Source organism: Lentinula edodes (genome assembly GCF_021015755.1).
Source record: "Lentinula edodes strain Le(Bin) 0899 ss11 chromosome Unknown C8R40scaffold_50, whole genome shotgun sequence".
Lineage (NCBI taxonomy): Eukaryota > Fungi > Basidiomycota > Agaricomycetes > Agaricales > Omphalotaceae > Lentinula > Lentinula edodes.
The window spans coordinates 210496-234192 of NW_025764356.1; the positions used below are offsets into that span (position 1 = coordinate 210496).

The 23697-nt window shown below is 45.8% G+C and overlaps 3 protein-coding genes across 3 annotated transcripts; 1 reads left to right on the top strand and 2 right to left on the bottom strand.

Moving 5' to 3' along the window:
- The first annotated feature begins 820 nt into the window (after positions 1–820).
- Positions 821–2434, top strand: C8R40DRAFT_1128797 (uncharacterized protein). The gene is made up of 3 exons (XM_046229112.1): positions 821–1036; positions 1098–1528; positions 1575–2434. Exons 1-3 carry the CDS (start codon positions 926–928, stop codon positions 2200–2202), a joined length of 1170 nt encoding a protein of 389 aa, XP_046081016.1. The 5' UTR covers positions 821–925; the 3' UTR covers positions 2203–2434.
- Positions 2435–5398: 2964 nt separating this feature from the next.
- Positions 5399–7008, bottom strand: C8R40DRAFT_1009035 (uncharacterized protein; the record flags this gene model as incomplete). Its single annotated transcript, XM_046222833.1, has 5 exons — positions 5399–5496; positions 5661–5727; positions 6588–6676; positions 6764–6826; positions 6933–7008. Coding segments are annotated over 5 exons (393 nt in total), but the record flags the coding sequence as incomplete, so codon positions are not given.
- A 16065-nt stretch (positions 7009–23073) lies between these two features.
- Positions 23074–23463, bottom strand: C8R40DRAFT_1010958 (uncharacterized protein; the record flags this gene model as incomplete). Its single annotated transcript, XM_046222853.1, has 1 exon — positions 23074–23463. A coding segment is annotated over one exon (390 nt), but the record flags the coding sequence as incomplete, so codon positions are not given.
- Between the last annotated feature and the right edge of the window lie 234 nt (positions 23464–23697).

Here is a 23697-nt window from a genome sequence, read left to right on the forward strand (position 1 = left end):
ATGGAAAGATGTTGCAAGTTTATCCGGGAAGTTGTTGACAGCAAGATGCAGTCACTGAAAATAATGAACATGGGAGAAGCTTGTTTGATACAGAAGCCCTGGGAGCAGAATGGAGGACTTCCTGCATCCAGCGGGAGCAGTCGAATCACTGTCGAATCAGGAACAACTTGAACTTCGCAGAATCATTCAAGTTTCCCCTTGCGACAAATTTTTCACATTTCCCGCCTCTCTCAAACAACTAATTGCACCAATGAAGCCCAAATTCCTCCTTCGTTGGCCAATCTGAACCAGAGTTTAGGAGCGTATTAACTTGTTATCTTTTTGCCTTTCATCATATCCTTAATTCAGGGAACGACCATCGAAGATATGACCAACGGGCCTGCAATTCCGTACCCGGTATGGATCCGGAACAAAGTTTTGATATGATATAAAACCTCTACAGTCAAAGCGTTTGTTAATAAACCGTTACTCGATAAGAGCTCGATGACCTGCAATGGTTGGTCTTTCTCTTCTGGTAACGAGAAGCAGCGAGAAGCTCAGAGTCATTTCCGCCAATCGGAGATACCATTCTCTCTTTCCGGTCAGTGTAGAGAATACTTTCGTTCATTTGTTATGGCTGCGTCTCTGGACTTACCCATTGAGTAAGAACGTAAGATTGGAGAGATATTTTCACCGGGAAAAATATGACTTTGGTTCGAGAAGCTTTCAAGGAGCAGAGTACTAATTTCTGTCGATTCTCGATACCATTGTGCCGTACTGTAAGTACAAACCAAGGATCTGAGAAACATGTCAATGTAGAGATGTTGGCAAGGAAACGTACTATGTATGCCAAAAACATAACATCAATACAGATCATGAAGTAAGATTTTGATCGTAGCCCTTCAACTTATAAGTAGGTTGGGTGCCCTGACGAAAGCCATACCCAATGGCTTCATCCTCCCACAATCTTTCTCGCGAAGCTGGTCTTCCTGGTTCCTTCCGCTGGCAGGATTTTACTTCCTCAGAAGATCCTGAGAATGTACAAGTACTTGAACAGGTATGAATGACTTCCATTCGCGAGTATATGAACTAAAACTAGGGAAATCTTTTCCCGGTAGGCTCAATCATCACGGTGGTCCCTCAGCACGGCCGGCACTCCCCTTGAAGGACTATTTCCTTCGAATCCCCGATCTGTTTCCCGCTCAAAGCTGGTCGCAGCGAGTACTTCCATGTCGGATCTGCGCGCAAAGTCATTATACGATGAATCAGGCCGCAAGAAGGCGCTCTTGAACAAGTTTCGGAGACACGCCGACCCTCTTATCATACCTTCGGCGAAAAAACCTCATCCTCTCACACTCACGGTCGGGATGTACGGTGAAAGGGTCGGTACAAAGTACATCGAAAGTTCGATATGTATCACCCCAGATAGCTCCAGCTCGACTACTAGTACTAGTCCCATTGAAACTAGCAAAAGTTGGAAGAGGCGGAAAAATTCCCTAGGGAAGATCGTCACTTATCCCACTAAAATTCTAGGAAAGATGTTGCCAAGGTATGTGAACACCTCAGAATCAAGATTCAAGCTCAGCCTTTGGCAGACGAGGAGATCACTCGAAGGAGAGTGGTGCACCTCCGCTTTTAGAATCATCGCCTACTAAGGAGCCACAACTGTCGTTGCGACGTGCAGAAACAGCGGTAAGGCGCCCTAAACGATCGTCCGAGCTCCAAAGGCCGGATGAACCTGTGAAACGCTGGTCAATGGCCTCCACACAGGCAATTAGAGCGGAGAGGTTCTCATTTGAACACAGAAGCCGTCAGAAGGATGCAAAAACACCTTCAGACGACAACGTCCAGATACTACGAGAAATAACACCCCCTCTTCCAGTGTTGGTGCGGTCTATGACCCAGCCCGGCTTGCAGAGACGAGGCAAGGCAATCCGAGCCGCGCCTAGCAACGCACCGAGACCGCCCTTTGAAAGGAGCAGGTCAGAGCGCCGCAATCCTCATTCAAGCCGTCCTACGTTCCCCAATTTACGAGAGGATCTTGCTAGCGAGTCGTTTTTATCATTCGCCGAAGAAAACAGCTCAGAGACAGTGGCAACTATTGCCGATCGGATCGTGGCGAAAGAACTCGACCAACGCCAGCATGATAGCTGGGATTTTTTGGATTACTATACTCAATCTGGCGTACTGAATGCATCTTCGCCAGTCGAATTCACTGCCTAGAGATGAAGGATGAATTCCATGACCCTCATTTGTCGATAAAGAGTGCCACAGCAATGCCGAAGCGGAGCATTATTAGCTTCTCTTCTTCCACATGCTCATAGTCTTCATATTTTCTTTTGATGCTGCCGAAATGTATCACTGATATAGGAAACTCAGGAAGCCTAGCATATAAGCACGCCGCTTTGTAAGTAAAGTAGGAAGAACGTTGAAGAACAACTCTCATGAATCTGGGTCTTGAATACGAAAGTTCAGTTCATGGCCAATTTCCGCAAAGTTTGTGCGGTCATAATTCCCGGTAGGAGTCCTCGGCTGGTTTCAATTTCTTGACTCATTCAATTACAATGGAGCATGAGGAAACCTGAAGCTGCCTGAAGATGATTTGGGACGGACGAAATTCTTCTGAGTGAGCGCTCAAGCGAAGATCATGATTTTATCGTTCCAATGGAAGCGGATCTTCTCAGCCTCCGATATTCTTGCTGAGAAGTTACTCATACTCTGAGTCACTTACAAAGCTCATGTTGGAGGCCCATCTCAAACGAGTGACATTCAAAAAAAACTTGAGAAGAGGCTGATGGCAGAATCGGAGGAGTACATACCGTATTGTAAACCAGGTTAACTTCTCCGGAATCCAAAGCCTGAAAATTGAGCCCTGGTGTAAGATGCGTGTTCGGTGACCAATCCATGGAGCGAAGATGCGTCATCGGTGACCAATCCATGGAGCGAAGAAATAGCACTGTGGATTAATGTAAATTTTCAAGCCGTTGATAATACCACCATCTATTACATACACTGGGCGGAAAAGCTCATAAATCACGTGACTTTTAGCAATATTACCATAAACTTATAATTTCCGAAAACTTTCAAAAGTTTACAATAAGTTTTGACTCTTACATTGAATTTACATAAGGGCATATTTTTTTTTTTGCATCCTATAAGATTGCTGTAAGTAGCAATACTTACAGTCAACTTTTTGAATATTTTTAGCAAAAGATATAGTAAATTTCCCATAAACATTTAGCTTAAAAAACTAACATCAAATTTACTATGAAATATATTGTAAGTTTGCAGACTGACAGGTAATGATATTTTCCCATTGGCTTTGCATAAGCTTGATAATTTCAGGTCGACTTTCTATGAACTTTCAATTAAAATTATAATAAATTTATGATTAAATTACAGAACTACTTGTAACACTATGTTGTAAGGAAAACCAAGGACTTTCAATGAACATTCAATATAGCTTGTCACTCAAAAGATTTGTTTAAAATTCACCATAAGTTTTCTGCAATATATAATCCATAATTCTGGTGACTTTGAGGAATATTACAGGGAACTTATCATTTCCAAAAACTTTCAAATGTTTACAATAAGTTTTGCCTCTTACATGGAACTTGCATAAGGATTTTTTCTCTTTTTTTGCATTCTATAAAATTGCTGTAAGTAGCATTGTTTACAGTCAACTTACTGAATGTTTTCAAACAAAGATAAAGTAAATTTCCGACTAAACACATAGCCAAAAAATTAACATCAAGTTTGGCATAAATATACTGTAAGTTTGCAGACTGACAAGTAATGATACCTGCCTATTGGCTTTACACAAGCTTGATAATTTCGAGTCAACTTTCTTTTGAATTTTAATTGAAATAATGATAAACTTATGGTTAAATGACAGGACTAATTGTGGCATTATGTTCTAAGAAAAATGAAGAACCTTTAATGAACTTACAAAACAACTTCTCACTTATGAGATTTGCTTGAAGTTCACCATAAGTCTGATAACTTCAGGTCAACTTTCCATGAAATTGCAATTTAAATAGTAATAAACTTATGCTGAAATTATAAGGCTACTTGTAACACTATGTTGGAAGGAAAATCATGGATTTTCAGAGAACTTTTGATGTGACTTGTGACTGGAAACATTTGTTTGAAGTTTATTATAAGTTTTCTGCAATATATAACCTACAATGTGGTTACTTTCAGGAATATTATGGGGGACTTATAATTTCCACAAACATTGAGAAGTTTACAATAAGTTTCAACTCTTACATGAAATTTACACAAGGGCATATTTTTTTTTCTGCATCTTATAAGATTGCTGTAAGTAGTATTACTTACAGGCAATTTTTTGGATATCCAGACAAAACACTAAGCAGAAAATCTCATCAATCACAGTGACTTTGAGTAATCTTATGATCCACTGATCTTTTTCTGAAATTTCTTTGTAAGTCAAATTACTTACAGATATTCTTTTGAAAATTTGTAAAAAAGATCCTAAATAAATTAACACAAACTTATGGGCAAAAAATTTAAGATCAAGTTTGCAATAAATATATTGTAAGTTTTCAGACATATATTTTTTTGTTGGCTTTTAATAAGATCTCTGAAAGCTTGATAAATTACATGCAACTTTCTATTAATATTGAATCAAAAGAATCAGAAACTTATAGCAAATTTATACAGAACACACCTGGAGAACACTTTTGGAGGATTCCTTGCTTGGAAAGTAAGAAAAGTCATAACTTTTGATCAATATATGATTATATTTCCAACTTATTGGATTTGAGAAAGATTTAGCATAATTTTTTTGCATTATACAAAATTTATAATGAAGGATTTCTATTTCCTGGGCAGGGTGTAATATTACTGTAAGTTTAATGCATTTGGATAAACTTATTGAATGAGTTTGTTGATAGACAATTAGAGACTTATAGGCAAATGGTATCTCCTAAATTCTTTGTAAGTTTATTAACTTTTAAGTAAAGAATTTGTACATAGTGTAAGTCTCCATAAGTTGGCACTACTTACTAAAAACTTATGCAAACCAAGGCAATGCATCCACTCCATCTGGTCTATCCAAGTGATCTGTTCCATTTGTTCACTCAATCCATTCCACCTGTTCTATCCAATCAGTCCATCTGTTCTATCCAATTGATCCATTCCATCCATTCTATGCATCCACTCCATCCATCTCATCTGTTCTATCCAATCAAGCCATCTGTTCCATCCATCCATCCATCCACTCCGTCCGGTTCATTTAATTAATCCATCCACTCCATCCGTTCCATCCAACCGATTCATTCCATCCATCCACTCCGTCCATTCCATCCATCCATCCAACCAATTCATTCCATCCATCCACTCCATCTATTCTATCTATCCACTCTGTCTGTTCCATCCAATTAATGCATGCACTATGTCCGTTCCATCCAATTAATCCATGCACTCCGTCCGTTCCATCCATTCCATCCATCCATCCACTCCGTCCGTTCCATCCAATTAATCCATGCACTCCATCTGTTCCATCCAATTAATCCATGCACTCTGTCCGTTCCATCCATTCCATCCATCCACTCTATCTGTTCAATCCAACCCAATTCCATCCATCCATCCATCCACTCCATCCGTTCCATCCAATTAATCCATGCACTCCGTCCGTTCCATCTAGTTAATCCATGCACTCCGTCCATTCCATCCATTCCATCCATCCACTCCATCTGTTCCATCCAACTGATTCATTCCATCCATCTACTCTGTCCATTCCATCCAATTAATCCATGCACTCCATCTGTTCCATCCAGTTAATCCATGCACTCCGTCCGTTCCATCCAATTAATCCATGCACTCCGTCCACTCCATCCATGCCATCCAATTGATCTGTTCCATGTATCCAATCGATCCATTCCATCCATTCTATGCATCCACTCCATCCATTCCATCCAATTGATCTGTTCCATGCATCCACTCCATCTATTCCATCTAATCCATCCACTCCATCCGTTTCATCTGTTCCATGCATCCACTCCATCTATTCTATCCAGTTGATTCACTCCATCCATTCCATTTTGTGATGGATCTAACACTAAATGCAGAGTAAGTCGTCGAGCTCATCACTCCGAGTCATCTCTGACCTGTGCAATTGATAGAATCTTCTATCAATTTCTCCACTGTTCTGTACAAGTATCTAACAAGTATAAATCTACATAGCATGTAAGGAATAATGACCTTTTTACGATTCTTTGAATATCATCTATATTGAGCTTTACTTCGTGTGAACGTAAGCTAATCCGAATATCAGCGCACTTGACGCCTCGTGCTCATCGTTGATTTCGACTTCCCGGCGTCCAACGCGCAAGCTTGACGACAAGGAAGGATATTCATTGTGTCTATCTTAAGGTATATAGTATTTCGTTGATTTGAATCGAGAGTCTTATTCAAATATTACTCAGAAGCATTACACATTTGTTCCATGCATCCAATCGATCCGTTCCATCCATTCTATGCATCCACTCTATCCATTCCATCCAATCCATTCTATGCATCCATTCGATCCATTCGATCTAGTTAATCCATGCAATCCGTCTGTTCCATCCATTCCTTCCATACACTCCATCTGTTCCATCCAACCGATTCCATCCATCCATCCATCCACTCCATCCATTCCATCCAATTAATCCATGCACTCCGTCCGTTCCATCTAGTTAATCCATCCATCCATCCACTCCGTCCGTTCCATCCAATTAATCCATGCACTCCATCTGTTCCATCCAGTTAATCCATGCACTCCGTCCGTTCGATCTAGTTAATCCATGCACTCCGTCCGTTCCATCCATTCCATCCATCCACTCTATCTGTTCAATCCAACCCGATTCCATCCATCCATCCATCCACTCCATCCATTCCATCCAATTAATCCATGCACTCCCTCCGTTCCATCTAGTTAATCCATGCACTCCGTCCATCCACTCCATCTGTTCCATCCAACCGATTCATTCCATCCACTCTGTCCGTTCCATCCATTCCGTTAATCTATGCACTCCGTCTGTTCCATCCATTCCATTAATCCATGCACTCCATCTGTTCCATCCAACCGATTCATTCCATCCATCCATCCAACCGATTCATTCCATCCATCCATCCACTCCGTCCATTCCATCCAATTAATCCATGCACTCCGTCCGTTCCATCTAGTTAATCTATGCACTCCGTCTGTTCCATCCATTCCATTAATCCACTCCATCCGTTCCATCCAATTAATCCATGCACTCCGTCCGTTCCATCTAGTTAATCCATACACTCCGTCCATTCCATCCATTCCATCCATCCACTCCATCTGTTCCATCCAACTGATTCATTCCATCCATCTACTCCGTCCGTTCCATCCAATTAATCCATGCACTCCATCTGTTCCATCCAGTTAATCCATGCACTCCGTCCACTCAATTCATTCCACATCTATTGTCTCTCTGATTGTCTATACGATCGAATATACACTTTTACTTCAAGTCTCAGCCATCCGAGTGAGTCTCCGAGCTCCCTCAAACATTACTAAAGCTCCCCAATGCCTAAACGCTTTGGTGAGCTACCCTTCCCCAAACCTCCCAGAGCTCCCTAGCTACTTCGTAAGCTTCGGACCTCAATCTAAGTAACGTTGAAGCTACCCCTCACGTTGAACTACGTATCGCTTCTCCGTTACCACCTCCCACACTCGAGGACGTCCATCCTCAAGCCCAGTCCCCAGGGACCTACCCTCCCAGGCATATACCTTCTTGGGAGCTTACACCCTCGAGACCCATTTACATCTATGACCTACTCAATCCTATATTGATGTTCTAGCGAGTACAACTCCTACTACGCAATACCATACGGTCCCGCACTCTTACCTAACCTCCCTACGCCTTAGGGACCTCCCTGGACCTCCTAGGAACCCCTCAAGGGTCACCATCTCGTCGTTCCAGCCACTACTAGGTCATTCCCGTCCTCGGTCACGGTTCCCATAGCTCCCTTCGAGCTCCAGCCTGCTCCTAGCACACTACAACATAAACCCTCATATACCAATCTCTACCATAAGACCCATTCCGACCCAGGTCTTACACATCCAATTGATCCACTTGATCCATTCTGTCTGTTTTATCCGTTCCATGCATCCAATCAATCCATTCCATCATTGTTCCACTTCACGTTGGCAGGCTTCTAATGTGTGCAAGGCATCTCGCAAAGCCAAAGTGAGAGAAGAGTTTTCCTGCTGCGACTCCACAAGCTGAGCCTCCAAAGCACAAACCCGCATGGACAGTTTTTCATTCTCAACGCTATAAGGGTGTATGGTGGAAGTACAAGGAATGAGAGGAGACCAAGAAGGAGGCATCTTGTCTTGCCTGATACCCTTCATACTACTCCAGGGACCACAATCTGTACCAGCCCGTTGTTCTGCGACAGCTGCCAAACAAACCAGGCCAGTAGGACCCTGCACTGAACCAGGTTGATTAGGCACGACAGGGACAGGAAGACTTCAACTTCCAGGATCCTTGGGGATGACATGATGATTTTGCCCCCTGTCAAGCGACACCGTACTGGCAGATGAAAGCGTCGACTGATCACTAATCTTCAGAGAGGGGTCTTCGCGTGCACAACGAGCTCCATTCCTAGACAGGGAGGGTGCATCTGTTCATCAATTGAGAGTGGAAGGCTGCTTCCCACATCATCGTACTTGTTACAATCACTTCTTTTTCATCTTATCTTTTTCCTATCTCTTGTCTTATCTTTTATCTTTTGTCTTATCTTCTATCTTCCTTATCCTATATCTTATCTTATCTTGTCACCTGACCTATTATTCATGCTTACTGATACAACATGCGCTTTTCATTTACTTATATTAAACACAGCAGTCTTACAACACATATATAGCATGACAATCGAGCTTTTATTACTTACACATTGCTTTACTTATGTTTTACTCATGTTTACCACTAACCCAGGGCGTTGGGCATTACTAGGGTAGAGGGTTGTTTACTCGTATATAGGCTGTAGTTACTTGCTGTATTTCCTTAGCTTTGATCTTGTCTATTCTACCTGGTTTAGTCCAGAACTTTGCTTGTCCTCTTTATCGCTCCGCCCTCTACGCTTTATCTGAAGTGTGATACCTGGTGATACCTGTCACTAGAACCAGTCGCTGACAGTACACTATTTTCGAAATCTCTCCCACATTATTCCCGACTTCTACAAATCCAATCATACATTTTCCCATCATCAATACCGAGTTGCATTAGTAACTCGTCTTCCTTACAACGGATTTTACTTCAAGACTAGGACGACCTAGACTTTCGGTACAAACCGATCATTACTGCACCCCTGACTCATCTGCTCCATCCACTTCATCCTCTATCGAACGAAATATCACCTCATTCATACCCGCCTACATACCACCCAACTTCAGCATGTCTAACCCTACTCCCGCTCCCACCACCACTACCTCCAATATTCATGGCAAGTCGTTGCTCAGAGAGCCTAGCATCTTTGATGGCGACAAAGCGCAGTTCAAAGAGTGGTGCCGTACCCTCTTTGCCTACATTTGTGATCCAAGGAATAGAATCATTACAAACAGTGAAAGAATTGATATTGCGGTCTCGTATATGCGAGGTCCCAAAGTCAGTAGCTGGGTCCAGAATTACATGGACGATAACTTCGACAATGATGAAGAGGAATGGGCTATCACATGGAAAGGATTCAAGGACGTGAGATACAAGTCCGAATGGTGATAGGAGATCATGCCGAACGAATAGATATGGCAGTTACCAATCTAGGCATAGACTGGCTATGTTACCATAATCCCAGCATTGATTGGAAGGAATCTACGTCAACGTTCGAACATTGTCCTGACATATGTGGGTATTTGCCACATCATGAATCACCTGAGGATGATGGTACAGAGGAAAAGCTTGTCGATGGTGAAAGGATCTTCTGGTTTGATCGGGATGGATATCTTTCTGACCAAGGCCATATCAAAGTACAAACTCCTACTACAGACGCCGCTGCTCCATACCTTGCTGAGTATGCTGATGTATTTAGTAAAAAGGACTTTGACCAAATGCCAGAAAGATGTCCATGGGATCATGCCATACTAACACCAGGTTCCAAGCCAGTTGATTGTAAAGTCTATCCCCTCAGTCCGCCAGAACAGAAGGCTTTAGATGAATTCCTAGGAGAAAACCTTAGATCGGGATGAATACGGCCATCATGTTCACCCATGGTGTCATGCCCTGTCCCTAAAAGCTCCCCTTGTTCATCCTCCTAGACATCCCAGGGATACTTACCAGTTCCTCCGTACCTCCTAGATAACCTCCCAGGAAACCCCCATGAATCACGGAACCCCAACCAACCTCGCGACCAATACTAACCTCCATCTGAAGCAACTGTCTCGAGACTCGCGTATGCCATCGGACAATCCCCCCTATCAATTTAGCCTCATGGATTCCGCACTTCACGCCATCCCCATTAGATGCTCATTTATTACAATGTCTCCTTACCTATTCATCCCACCTATATAAGTATCTTCGGTAACATAAATGGACCCAGCTTGGTATATTTTGAACACACACCCTTTTGCGTAGGTCCAGTCCCTGTCCCTTTGTACCTGCTAACCATACGGATTTCTCTTTACTCTTTGTTTCTCTCAACTCTTGTCTATTGTCTCTACGATCATCTATACGATCCAATACACGCTTTCACTTCATGTCTAAGCAATCCGAGTGAGTCCCCAAGCTCCCTCAAACAATACTAAAGCTCCCCAACGCCTAACGCCTTGGTGAGCTAACCTCCCCAAAACCTCCTTGAGCCCCCCAATTGCTTCACAAGCTCTGGGACCTCAATCTAAGTAACATCGAACTATGTGTCACTTCTCCATTACCACCTCCAACACTCGAGGACGTCACCTCTAACCCCCAGTTCCCGGGACCTCCCCTCCCGGGCGTATACCTTCTCAGGAGCTTATACACTCAAGACCTATTCTCTCTACGACATATTTGATCTTACGTTGACATTCTAGCGAGTACAACTCCTCCTATGCAACACTACTAGGTTCCGTACCTCTACCTCCTCTACTTACGCCTTAGGGACCTCCCTGGACCTTACAGGAACCCCTTCAAGGGTCACATCTCTCAGTCCCAGCCACTACTAGGTCATTCCCGTCCTCGATTGCAGTTTCCGTAGCTCCCTTCGAGCTCCAGCCTGCTCCTAGCACGCTACAACATAAACTCCTCATACCAAAACCTACCCTAAGACCTATTCTGACCCAGATCTTACACATGGCTTCACCTTTCTTCTTTGTCAAAAAGCAAGATGGAACACTACAGCCCATACAGGATTATCGAAAGCTAAATGACATGACTGTCAAGAATCAATATCTACTCCCGTTAATCCAGGAACTCATTGATAAACTCAAGAATTCCAAGGTCTTTACCAAAATGGATGTCCGATGGGGATTCAATAACATCTGGATCAAAGAAGGAGACAAATGGAAGGCAGTGTTCAGGACAAACAGAGGCTTGTTCGAACCTACAGTTATGTTCTTCGGACTTACAAACTCACCTGCCACGTTCCAAGTGTTTATGAATCACATCCTTCGAGAATTAATTGATCAAGGACACGTCATTGTCTACATGGATGATATCCTTATCTTCACAGACGACATTGAGGGACACCGAGTCATCGTCAGAAAGGTTCTTGATATCCTAAAAGCCAACAAGCTGTATTTGAAACCTGAAAAGTGTACCTTTAAGACTAGGGAGGTTGAATATCTTGGAATCATCGTAGGCAATGGACAAATCCGGATGGACCCGAAAAAGGTTGAAGCGGTCCAAACCTGGCAGCCACCAGAAGAAAAACATGAACTACAATCATTTTTAGGGTTTTGCAACTTCTTCCACCGGTTCATCTGAGACTTCAGTAAAATTGCCAAACCCCTAACACGGCTCACAGGGAATATGGCTTGGGAATGGACATCTCTTGAACAGGATGCATTTGATCGACTAAAAGACCGGATCATCGAAGATGTTACTCTCATTATCCCAAGAGAAGCCGGAAAGTTCTGGGTGGAAGCCGACTCTTCCGATTATGCAAATGGTGCCGTATTGTCACAAAACGTTGACGGAAAGTGGAGACCAGTAGCCTTCAGGTCCAGATCACTCAATGAGGTTGAACAGAACTATCAGCTTGGCGCCAATAGAATCCTTGGCCATACCACTCCGTGCCCATTGATATTTGTTGGGATACTCCTCGGCCAGGATCAAACAACTGGATGCATGCTTCTTGATTCGAGTTGCATCTGTTCCATCCATTCCATCCATCCACTCCATCTGTTCCATCCAACCGATTCCATCCATCCATCTATCCACTCCGTCCGTTCCATCCAATTAATCCATGCACTTTGTCCGTTCCATCTAGTTAATCCATCCATCCATGCACTCCGTCCGTTCCATCCATTCCATCCATCCACTCTATCTGTTCAATCCAACCCGATTCCATCCATCCATCCATCCACTCCGTCCATTCCATCCAATTAATCCATGCACTCCATCTGTTCCATCCAGTCAATTCATGCACTCCGTCCGTTCGATCTAGTTAATCCATGCACTCCGTCCGTTCCACCCATTCCATCCATCCACTCTATCTGTTCAATCCAACCCGATTCCATCCATCCATCCATCCACTCCGTCCGTTTCATCTGTTCCATGCATCCACTCCATCTATTCTATCCAGTTGATTCACTCCATCCATTCCATCTGTTCCATGCATCCAATCGATCCATTCCATCTGTTCCATGCATCCACATTGATTCCAACCAATTCATCTGTTCCATCCATCCATTCCATCCAATTGATCCACTTGATCCATTCTGTCCGTTTTATCCATTCCATGCATCCAATCAATCCATTCATCCACTCCATCTATTCATCCGTTCCATGCATCCACTCTATCTATTTCATCCAATCCATTCACTCCATCTATTCCATCCATTCTATGCATCCACGGAGTGCATGGATTAATTGGATGGAATGGACAGAGTGGATGGATGGATGGATGGAATCGGTTGGATGGAACAGATGGAGTGTATGGATGGAATGGATGGAACGGACGGAGTGCATGGATTAACTAGATCGAATGGATTGAATGGATGCATGGAATGGATAAAACGGACAGAATGGATCAAGTGGATCAATTGGATGGAATGGATGGATGGAACAGATGAATTGGTTGGAATCAATGTGGATGCATGGAACAGATGGAATGGATCGATTGGATGCATGGAACAGATGGAATGGATGGAGTGAATCAACTGGATAGAATAGATGGAGTGGATGCATGGAACGGATGAAACGGACGGAGTGGATGGATGGATGGATGGAATCGGGTTGGATTGAACAGATAGAGTGGATGGATGGAATGGATGGAACGGACGGAGTGCATGGATTAACTAGATCGAACGGACGGAGTGCATGAATTGACTGGATGGAACAGATGGAGTGCATGGATTAATTGGATGGAATGGACGGAGTGGATGGATGGATGGATGGAATCGGGTTGGATTGAACAGATAGAGTGGATGGATGGAATGGATGGAACGGACGGAGTGCATGGATGGATGGATTAACTAGATGGAACGGACAGAGTGCATGGATTAATTGGATGGAACGGACGTAGTGCATGCATTAATTGGATGGAACAGACAGAATGGACGGAGTGGATGGATGGAATGAATCGGTTGGATGGAACGGATGGAGTGGATGAATTAATTAGATGGACCGGACGGAGTGGATAGATGGATGGATGGAACAGATGGCTTGATTGGATAGAACAGATGGGATGGATGGAGTGGATGCATAGAATGGATGGAATGAATCAATTGGATAGAACAGATGGACTGATTGGATAGAACAGATGGACCATTGTCCTCCTCCCATTCAGCAATTCCATTGGCCAAACACTGTAGTCCATGCTCTTTAACTGTTTTGAGACCTTCCAGTACCTGTGCTTCTCGCTGTGAGGCTTTCCGGATGCGATCCTCTAAGGGGTTCTGTAGGATAGAGGCTGCAATTTTGGTGAAATGGTTGGGCTTAAGGACTGTCTGCTGCCGATTATCCTCATTGTCTAGTACCTGGTGGGCTGCCATACGGGAAAGAGCATCAGCCTGAGTGTTTGTTCTACCAGGGCAGTGGATCATGTGAAAGTCAAACCATGAAAGGTATAGAGCCCATCGAGCTTGGCGGCGGGTGAGGTCTTGAGCTGTGCACCAAAATTCGAGGTTAGAGTAATCAGTGATGATATCGAATGGCTGGGGTAGTCCTTCCAAGAAGTTCCTCCAGTCCTTTAATGCTTCTATGATGGCTAGCATTTCCCGGTTAGGAGTGACAGCACAGGATCATTATAGATTGTAGCTGAAGTGAGTTCCAGATGTAAGAGCTCCCAATGGAGTGTAACCCCGGGAGGGAGGTCCCGGGAAGTGGAGGCAGAGGCAGATGTCCTCAAGCATTGGAGGTAGTAATGGAGAAGCAATATGTAGTTCGATGTTAGCTAGATCAAGGTCCCTGAGCTCGTGGAGCACTTGGGGAGCTTGAGGAGGTTTGGGGGAGGTTGGCTCACCAAAACAATAGGTGTTTGGGGAGCTCGAAGACTCACTCAGATTGCTTAGACATGAGGTAAAAGTGTGTATTGGATTGTTTAGACGACTGTAGAGATGAGATAGTAGTAGAGAAACAGAGGTAAAGAAACAGAGAGTAAGAGAAATCCATATAGTTAGCAGGTACAAAGGGACAGGGACTGGACCTATGCAAAAGGGTGTGTGTTCAAAATATACCAAGCTGGGGCTTGGTGTCATAAAGTACGCAGCCCCTATCATTTTCCTTTTCTCACCGTCTTGACGCCTTTACTTGTACAATACATCATCCCATCACTGTCAAACCCCCATTGATTACTGATCCACCTGACTATCTTCTCTTTCTACTGGCTTCCGCCACCTTCCTTGCCCCTGAACTGTACAGTATTACATCATTGTTTCTCGCAGACCGGATTATGTATATATAGCCAACCCTCCACAGCCTGGTCCCTTATCTTGACCTCTCTGTCATTATCTGGGACCAGGTATGTGCTTACTTACTACTACCTATGACTACGATACTCAATATATCTCTGTCATTATCTGGGACCAGTTTGCCTTCGCTCCGCTTGGTCGCTCCGCCTCGCTGACCTGCTTAGTCGCTCCGCCTCACTGCCTTGCTTAGTCACTCCGCTTTCTTGCTCCGCTAGTCACTCCGCCTCTGCCGCTTCGTGACATTAGGTCAAGATCCATTACTGCACTGACAGCCTACCGATAAGGTTGTCCTTGCAGGATCCATAGACACCATGTCTTCCCCAGTCCCGCCCGATTCTGAAACACCTGCTGCCAGTATAGACTGCTCCGCACTCCCGCAGGCACTTGACCCCAGAGACCAAGCTCACGCCCACAACAACGACGATACTTGGTGTGATTGCCAGTCTCAACCTTGCCCCAACGCCCTTCCCAACTCAATCCGAGAGCCACTCACTGTGAGCAATATAACCTTCCTGCCAATTCCCCAACCGCGATTGCCTACTCCCATCATGTCGACTCCTGTCCCGCCTGCCCCAAATACCTCTGCTGAGGATCTCATGGCTCAGCTCATCAGACAAGTAGCTAACCTTGCTACAGCTATGGAGGAACGCTCATCCTCCAAGTCAAGTATGAACAAACCCAAGGTTTTCAAGGGTAAAGATGGCGCTGAAGCTCGTCGCTTCATGGCTCAGTTCCAAAATTGGGCGTCAGAACAACCTGATCTCGCCAAAAGCCAAGTGAAACTCATCAAGTCTGCCTTGGGCTTCTTCACAGAAAGTGCCGGAGATTGGGCAACTCCCCATCTGCTACATTTCAGTGCGGAAAATCCCCCTTTCGGAGGAAATTGGGATGTGTTCTTGAAGGAATTTAGCCAACGGTTTGAACCAATGGACCCGGGTATGGAAGCCCGTAGCGAGATCAAGAATCTCAGGCAAAGTAAAGGACAGACAGTTGCAGAATTTGCTCAGAAGTTCAAGGATATCGGAGATCGGACTGAAATGTCTGATATTGACTTGCGAGAACGTTTCTTCACTGCACTACTCCCAGAGATCCGACAACACCTCATCACCGTAAACATTGCCCAAGGAATTGCTTTCCGACTCTGAAGGAGGCAATCAAACAGGCCATATCGGTGGATGTCTACCTGCACGATCCCACCATGACTGGCCGGAACTCTGGATACCCTCCCACACATACCGCTCACACTACCCCTGCTGACCCCCACGCTATGGACATTGATGCAACCCACACTAGTAATGGGAATACTAGGGAGGCATTCCTAGCTCGCATGTGAGGACGATGCTTTGGCTGCGGTGCCCAAGGTCATGTCAAGCAAAACTGCCCACACCGAGAAACCACCTGCCGTTACTGTGGATGCCGAGGACATCTGGAAGCCGTCTGCCAAGACAAGTTCATGGGACTCGGACGAGACCGAGGCCGACGCCAGCAACCTCGATGCCAACAGATATCTGCTACGGGACCCGCGCCATTTTCCCTGTTCCCAAATGAATCCGTCCAGATCGCTTCCTCGATCCCAACATCTGCTCCTGCACCCATAGCTGCTACTCCGAGCCCCCCTAACCAGGACTTTTCCAACCAGATTGGTCAAATAAGGGAATTACATCGTGCTAACACTATGTCCTCCTCGTCCTCTGGCTTTCAACAGGGTTTTTAAAGAGGGTACCCGCTTCGGCTGCACCGAGAGTACCCTGTAATCAGTTTGTTATGTTCGCTACTTCTTCGTATGACTCACACCCATCATGTACAATATCGTCGATCCGGGAATTAAACTCCACTTCCCCACATTTCCGAATTCATGCGAGACTAAGAGGAAGGAATCACAGTATAACAACTGCAGCCATGGTAGACTGTGGAGCTACCGCCCTGTTTTTAAACCAAGACTTTGCCACCCGGAACCATGTAAGATGTGCACCCCTCCATAAACCAATCGATGTTTTTAATATCGATGGAACACCTAACCGAGCTGGACGGATAACCCATTTTGCACGTCTAGCACTCACAGTGGATAATCAAGAGCGATGGATGGACTTTCTGATCACCAACCTAGGGGGTGAAGACATCATCCTTGGACTCCCCTGGCTACGGAAGGTAAATCCGGAGATTGATTGGGAGAAAGGACGACTTTCAGTAAAGCCTCCTCGAGTAACGATAGAAGAAGTCCCAGACGAGGAGATCTTGTACTCTCATCTAGCCGCCACTCGCACCGAAAGCCCGATCCTTGAACTCCCGAACCCGGAACCTCCCGCAGAATCCCCTCACATTGAGGTGCCACTGGAAGCGACCCTTGAAGAGAGCGAATCAGCAGCGGTGGAAGAACCACCAATACACCGAATCCGAGCCAATCATAAAACTCGCCGGGCATGGGTAAAAGCAGGAATTCTAGAGGAACAGACGGAGGAAGTCTGGTGCACCGCGGGATTCACTTACTCCCAGCAGCTAGCAGAGGAAGCCAACCGAGACAAACCTGTTAAAACCTTCGAAGAAATGGTCCCTGAGCAGTACCGTGATTTCAAGAAGGTTTTCTCAGAATCCGCCTCCGAACGATTACCTGCCCACCAACCTTGGGACCATGCAATTGATCTCATACCTGGAGCACCGGCAACCATGCGTACCAAGATTTACCCCATGTCCCTAAACGAGCAGGAGGAGTTGGATCGTTTCCTAGAAGAAAACCTACGGAAAGGCTATATCGTCCCCTCAAAATCACCAATCTCATCACCAGTCTTCTTCGTAAAGAAGAAGGATGGGAAACTCCGTTTTGTACATGTAAGACCTGGGTCAAATTGGGTCTTAGGGTAGGTTTTGGTATGTGGAGGTTTATGTTGTAGCGTGCTAGGAGCAGGCTGGAGCTCGAAGGGAGCTACGGAAACCGCGACCGAGGACGGGAATGACCTAGTAGTGGTTGGAACGACGAGATGGTAACCCTTGAGGGATTCCTAGGAGGTCCAGGGAGGTCCCTGATGCGTAGGGAGGTTCAGGAGGAGTGCGGGACCGTACAATATTGCGTAGTAGGAGTTGTACTCGCTAGAACGTCAATATAGGATCGAGTAGGTAGTTTATGCAACTGGGTCTCGAGGGTGTAAGCTCCCGAGAAGGGATACGCCAGGGATGGTAGGTCCCTGGGGACTAGGTTTGAGGAGGGTCGTCCTCGAGTGTGGGAGGTGGTAACGGAGAAGCAATACGTAGTTCGACGTGAGGGGTAGCTTCGACGTTACCTAGATCGAGGTCCCGAAGCTTACGAAGTAGCTAGGGAGCTCTGGGAGGTTTGGGGAAGGGTAGCTCACCAAGCGGGTAGGCGTTGGGGAGCTTTAGTAATGTTTGAGGGAGCTCGGAGACTCACTCGGAAGGCTTAGACTTGAGGTAAAAGCGTATATTTGATCGTATAGACGATCAGAGAGACAATAGACAGTAGTAGAGAGAAACAGAGATAGAGAAACAGAGAGTAGAGAGAATTCCGTATAGGTAGCAGGTACAAAGGGACAGGGACTGGACCTATGTAAAGGGTGTGTGTTCAAAATATACCAAGCTAGGGACGTTTATGCTACGATGGTGCTTATATAGGCGAGAGGAGTTGACAAGGAACCATTATAGTAAACGAGCATTCAATGGGGATGGTGTGAAGTGCGGAACCCATGAGGCTAAATTGATAGGGGATTGTCCGGCGGCATACACGAGTCGCGGAGCTGTCGCTTCAGATGGGGGTTAGCATTGGTCGAAGGTTGGTAGGGTTCCGTCATGGGATGGGAGGTTATTTGGGAGGTGGGGAGGAGCTGGTACGCGGTTCGGGGATGTCTAGGAGGTAACAAGGGGAGCTTTTTAGGGACAGGGCATGACAGTACAAGACTATCGGAAACTGAACGAGTACACTGTGAAGAACCGATACCCTCTCCCATTAGTTGCTGACATCATTAGCCGACTTCAGGGAGCAAGATACTTCACGAAATTTGACGTTCGCTGGGGTTACAATAACATACGGATTAAGAAGGGGCATGAATGGAAAGGCGCGTTTGCAACAACCCGAGGCTTGTTCGAGCCTAAGGTCATGTTCTTTGGTCTCACAAATTCCCCTGCCACGTTCCAAGCACTTATGAATGCTATATTTGCTGATCTCATTGCAGCAGGCAAGGTGGCAGTCTACCTAGATGACATCCTTATTTTCAGTAACGATCTCGAGGAACACCGACGAGTGGTACGGGAAGTATTAACTCAGTTAGAAAAGCACGACCTCTATCTACGACCCGAAAAATGCGAATTTGAACAACAACAGATTGAATACCTTGGACTCATCATCTCAGAAGGGGAGGTGAGAATGGATCCGGTAAAAGTAGCGGCTGTTCGTGACTGGCCAGTCCCTACTAACCTTCGGGAACTACGAGGATTCTTGGGATTTGCAAACTTCTACCGACGCTTTATCCGGAACTTTGCCAAAATAGCACGACCTCTGAACGACCTGACCAAGAAAGACACCAGCTTTACCTGGACCGACACTCAACAGAAAGTGTTTGACACCCTTCGAGAAGCCTTCATCTCCGCACCGATCCTTGCTCTATGGACACCAGACAGGCCTACTCGAATCGAGGTAGATGCATCAGGCTTTGCCACAGGAGGCGCCCTTATGCAGAAGCAAGACGACGGCCAATGGCATCCGGTAGCCTTCAGATCAGCATCTATGCAGCCAGCGGAACGAAACTACGAAATCTATGATTGAGAGATGCTTGCCATCATTGAAGCCCTGAAGGATTGGAGGAACTTTCTAGAAGGACTCCCTCAACCGTTCGACATCATTACGGACCATTCGAACCTCGAATTCTGGCGCACTGCACAAGATCTCACCCGCCAACAAGCCCGATGGGCCCTCTATCTGTCACGGTTTGACTTTCATATGATCCACCGTCCTGGCAGAGTAAACACCCAAGCTGATGCCCTCTCCCGCATGGCAGTTCATCATGTATCGGACAGCGATGATAACCGGCAACAGACAGTCCTTAAACCTGGCCACTTCGTAAAAATTGCAGCTTCAATCCTACGGAACCCCTTAGAGGATCGTATCCGGAAAGCCTCAGAATGGGAAGCACAGGTATTGGAAGGTCTCAAAACAGTCAAAGAGCACGGACTACAGCGCTTGGCCAGTGGAATAGCCAAATGGGAAGAGGACAATGGGCTGGTCTACTATCGAGGTCGAGTATACGTACCAGCAAACGATGACCTACGCACCGAGGTACTCCGTCAATGCCATGACCATCCAACTGCAGGACACCCCGGACTACATGGGACACTCGACTTGGTCAGTACCCATTTCTGGTGGCCAACGCTGCGCTCTTTCGTGGAGAAATACATTGAGGGATGCAAGGTTTGTGCCCGTAAGAAGATCCAACGACACCCACGGGCTGTAACTCAACCATTAGAGGTACCATCCGGTCTATGGGAAGAGGTAGGGGTTGACCTGATAACACAGCTACCTAACTCCCAAGGCTACAATGCTGTCTTGGTCTGCACAGACCTGTATGGAAAACAAATCCACGCTATTCCTTGCACCAGCTCCATCACAGCCGAAGGCATTGCCGATATTTACTATCGAGAGATCTTCCGCCTCCATGGTCTTCCTCTTCACTTTAAATCCGACCGCGGACCCCAGTTTGCAGCTAAACTCATGTGATCCCTTCTCGCTAGGCTAGGAATTAAATCAGATCTAACCTCTGGATACCGTCCTCAGTCCAATGGCCAAACCAAACGAGCAAATCAGGAAGTAGAGAAATACATCCGCCTCTATGTGGGACGACGACAAGACGACTGGGCAGAGCACCTTCCCATGGCGGAGTTTGTGATTAACTCACGGACCCATTCTGCCCTAGGCATGTCCCCATTTGAGCTAACCTACGGCTATCTTCCCCTGTTCAATATCCCGGTCGGCCAACGCAGCGGTATTCCAGCTGTGGATGACCGTATACGGATTCTCCAAGAAGCGCGACAAGATGCCGGGGCTGCCTTACACCTAGGAAAGAAACAACAGAAGGAGGGATACGAATGTGGGAAGCGGAAAGCTCATCAATTTAAAGTTGGAGACCTCGTCTGGCTCAGTGCAGAGGACATTAACCTTCAGCTTTCCAGCGAAAAGTTAGGAGATCGACAGCTTGGCCCTTATTGCATTCTGCAGAAAATTGGCCCTTTAGACTACCGCCTTGACCTCCCCCTATCCCTAGATCGCCTTCATCCTGTTTTCCATGTTGATAAACTATATCCCTGGAAAGGTAACCCCGTTAATGGCGAAATACCAGCACCACCAGAGCCGGTATACTTAGAGGATGAAGATGAACCGGAATACGAAGTAGAGGAGATCTTAGACAGTCGGGTTCGATGGAAGAAGTTGGAATATTTGGTTAAGTGGAAAGGTTATGACGCAGGGCACAACTCTTGGGAACCCGCAGCCAACCTCAGTCGGGCACCAAAAATGGTTCGGGCCTTTCATAAAAAACACCCCACAGCGGCGAAACCTTGACCATCGAGGGCAATGGTCATAAGGAGGGGGGTAATGTCATAAAGTACGCAGCCCCTATCATTTTCCTTTTCTCACTGTCTTGACGCCTTTACTTGTACAATACATCATCCCATCACTGTCAAACCCCCATTGATTACTGATCCACCTGACTATCTTCTCTTTCTACTGGCTTCCGCCACCTTCCTTGCCCCTGAACTGTACAGTATTACATCATTGTTTCTCGCAGACCGGATTATGTATATATAGCCAACCCTCCACAGCCTGGTCCCTTATCTTGACCTCTCTGTCATTATCTGGGACCAGGTATGTGCTTACTTACTACTACCTATGACTACGATACTCAATATATCTCTGTCATTATCTGGGACCAGTTTGCCTTCGCTCCGCTTGGTCGCTCCGCCTCGCTGACCTGCTTAGTCGCTCCGCCTCACCGCCTTGCTTAGTCACTCCGCTTTCTTGCTCTGCTAGTCACTCCGCCTCTGCCGCTTCATGACACTTGGGGACGTTGCGGAGCTACTTAAATAGGTACGGGAAGTGAACAAGGGAACATCAGGGGCCATGAGGCAGGTAATCGAGATTAGTACTTAATGGGGTTGGTGGTAGGAGGGCTTCTTACGCGTGTCGGGGAAGGTTTAATGGAAGCGGGGGAATTGGTGGTACTGTCTTGGGGAGGTACCGAGATGGATTGGAAGTGTGAGAGCGTGTGGCTGGTACTGGGACTGTCCTGGTTGCAGCCAAGGCATGACAGGGAACACCTCCCTGCTCGTGAGGAACAGGAGAGGACAAGGCAGCAGCAGGATGTGGGGAGGAGGAGTGAGTCTTGTGAGGAGACAAAGGCATCTTTCAATTGAGTAAACTCAGAAGGAAGACAAGTGATGAGAAGCGAGGGAGGTCAGATGGACTTGAACAACAATTTTAGGTACCACGTGAATATCAGGTGACCTCCCAGAAATGCGTCTACCCATCGCGAGGGCGCGAAGGGCTTGCAGGGGGGGGTAATAACTCTACACCCTCATCTCCATGAACCTCAGATTCGGACACCAAGGGACAGTCACATTAATGCTTACAGGTTCTAGAAAACTTTGAAAGGTACATAACATGTCTATTGTATCTCCAAGATTATTTCCGAAAAGAGAGGTACAGGTACCACCAAGAAGATGAAGGAGATTCATAGTTCATGACCTCTTTGCAATTAGGGAAGGATGTAGCAGTTGAAGAGTGTAATCAAAGTAGAAAAGAATGCAAGGGCAATCGCAACACCAATAAAGATCCTTTTCCCTTTTTCGGCAACATCAACAAATGAATTTTCTTTCCTTTTGTTGCTCCGATCTCTTTCCTTTTCACCATTCCTACAGACACAAAAGTCTCCTTGCCTTTCAATATTCCCACCATTGCTCATGCAAAGTTCTTCAGCTCGAGACCTTCGGAGGTTGCGATGAGCTACAACCTGCAGATAAAGGTCTAAATCTATTGGACCCCATCCACTGTAAATGCCTCGCCGCATCTCATCTTGTCGTTTGCTCATATACTGAATATGATATCCGAGCACGTCCGACCATTTGAATTGAGTTGTCATTTCCACAAGAGATTCCGTGTAGGAGTAACTCCCATTCATTAATGTGAATGATATGTCAGGCTTCCCACTGGAGCGCGCACATGAAGCGAGGACAGAGAAATAAGCGAGCAGATGAGGAAGCAGGGATTCAAACGTAGGGAACCGATTCGGGTCATCCATGAATAGACAGGAGTCTCCAGGCAAGATTCTGCCCGCAGTGAGATGAATTCTCCAGAGACTGGATGCCGGGAATTCATGACGAGCGATTTCCGCGATGATTTCAGCATCGATGCATATGCTGGGATATGGGACAAAGCTGGAGTCCTCAGCTTCTACGATTATAGGAGCTGTAATTGCTGGACTCGTAAACGGAAGCCGGATTCTCGAAGATGTAAAATTTTTTGTAGGCATATTGGAAATGCTCACGTCGATTCTGAAGTCGAATAGCAGAGTATAGTAGATATACGCAAGAGAAAGAAAGACAATGAGTGGCGTCGACGCAGTGTGAATTCATTCGTCGGACTT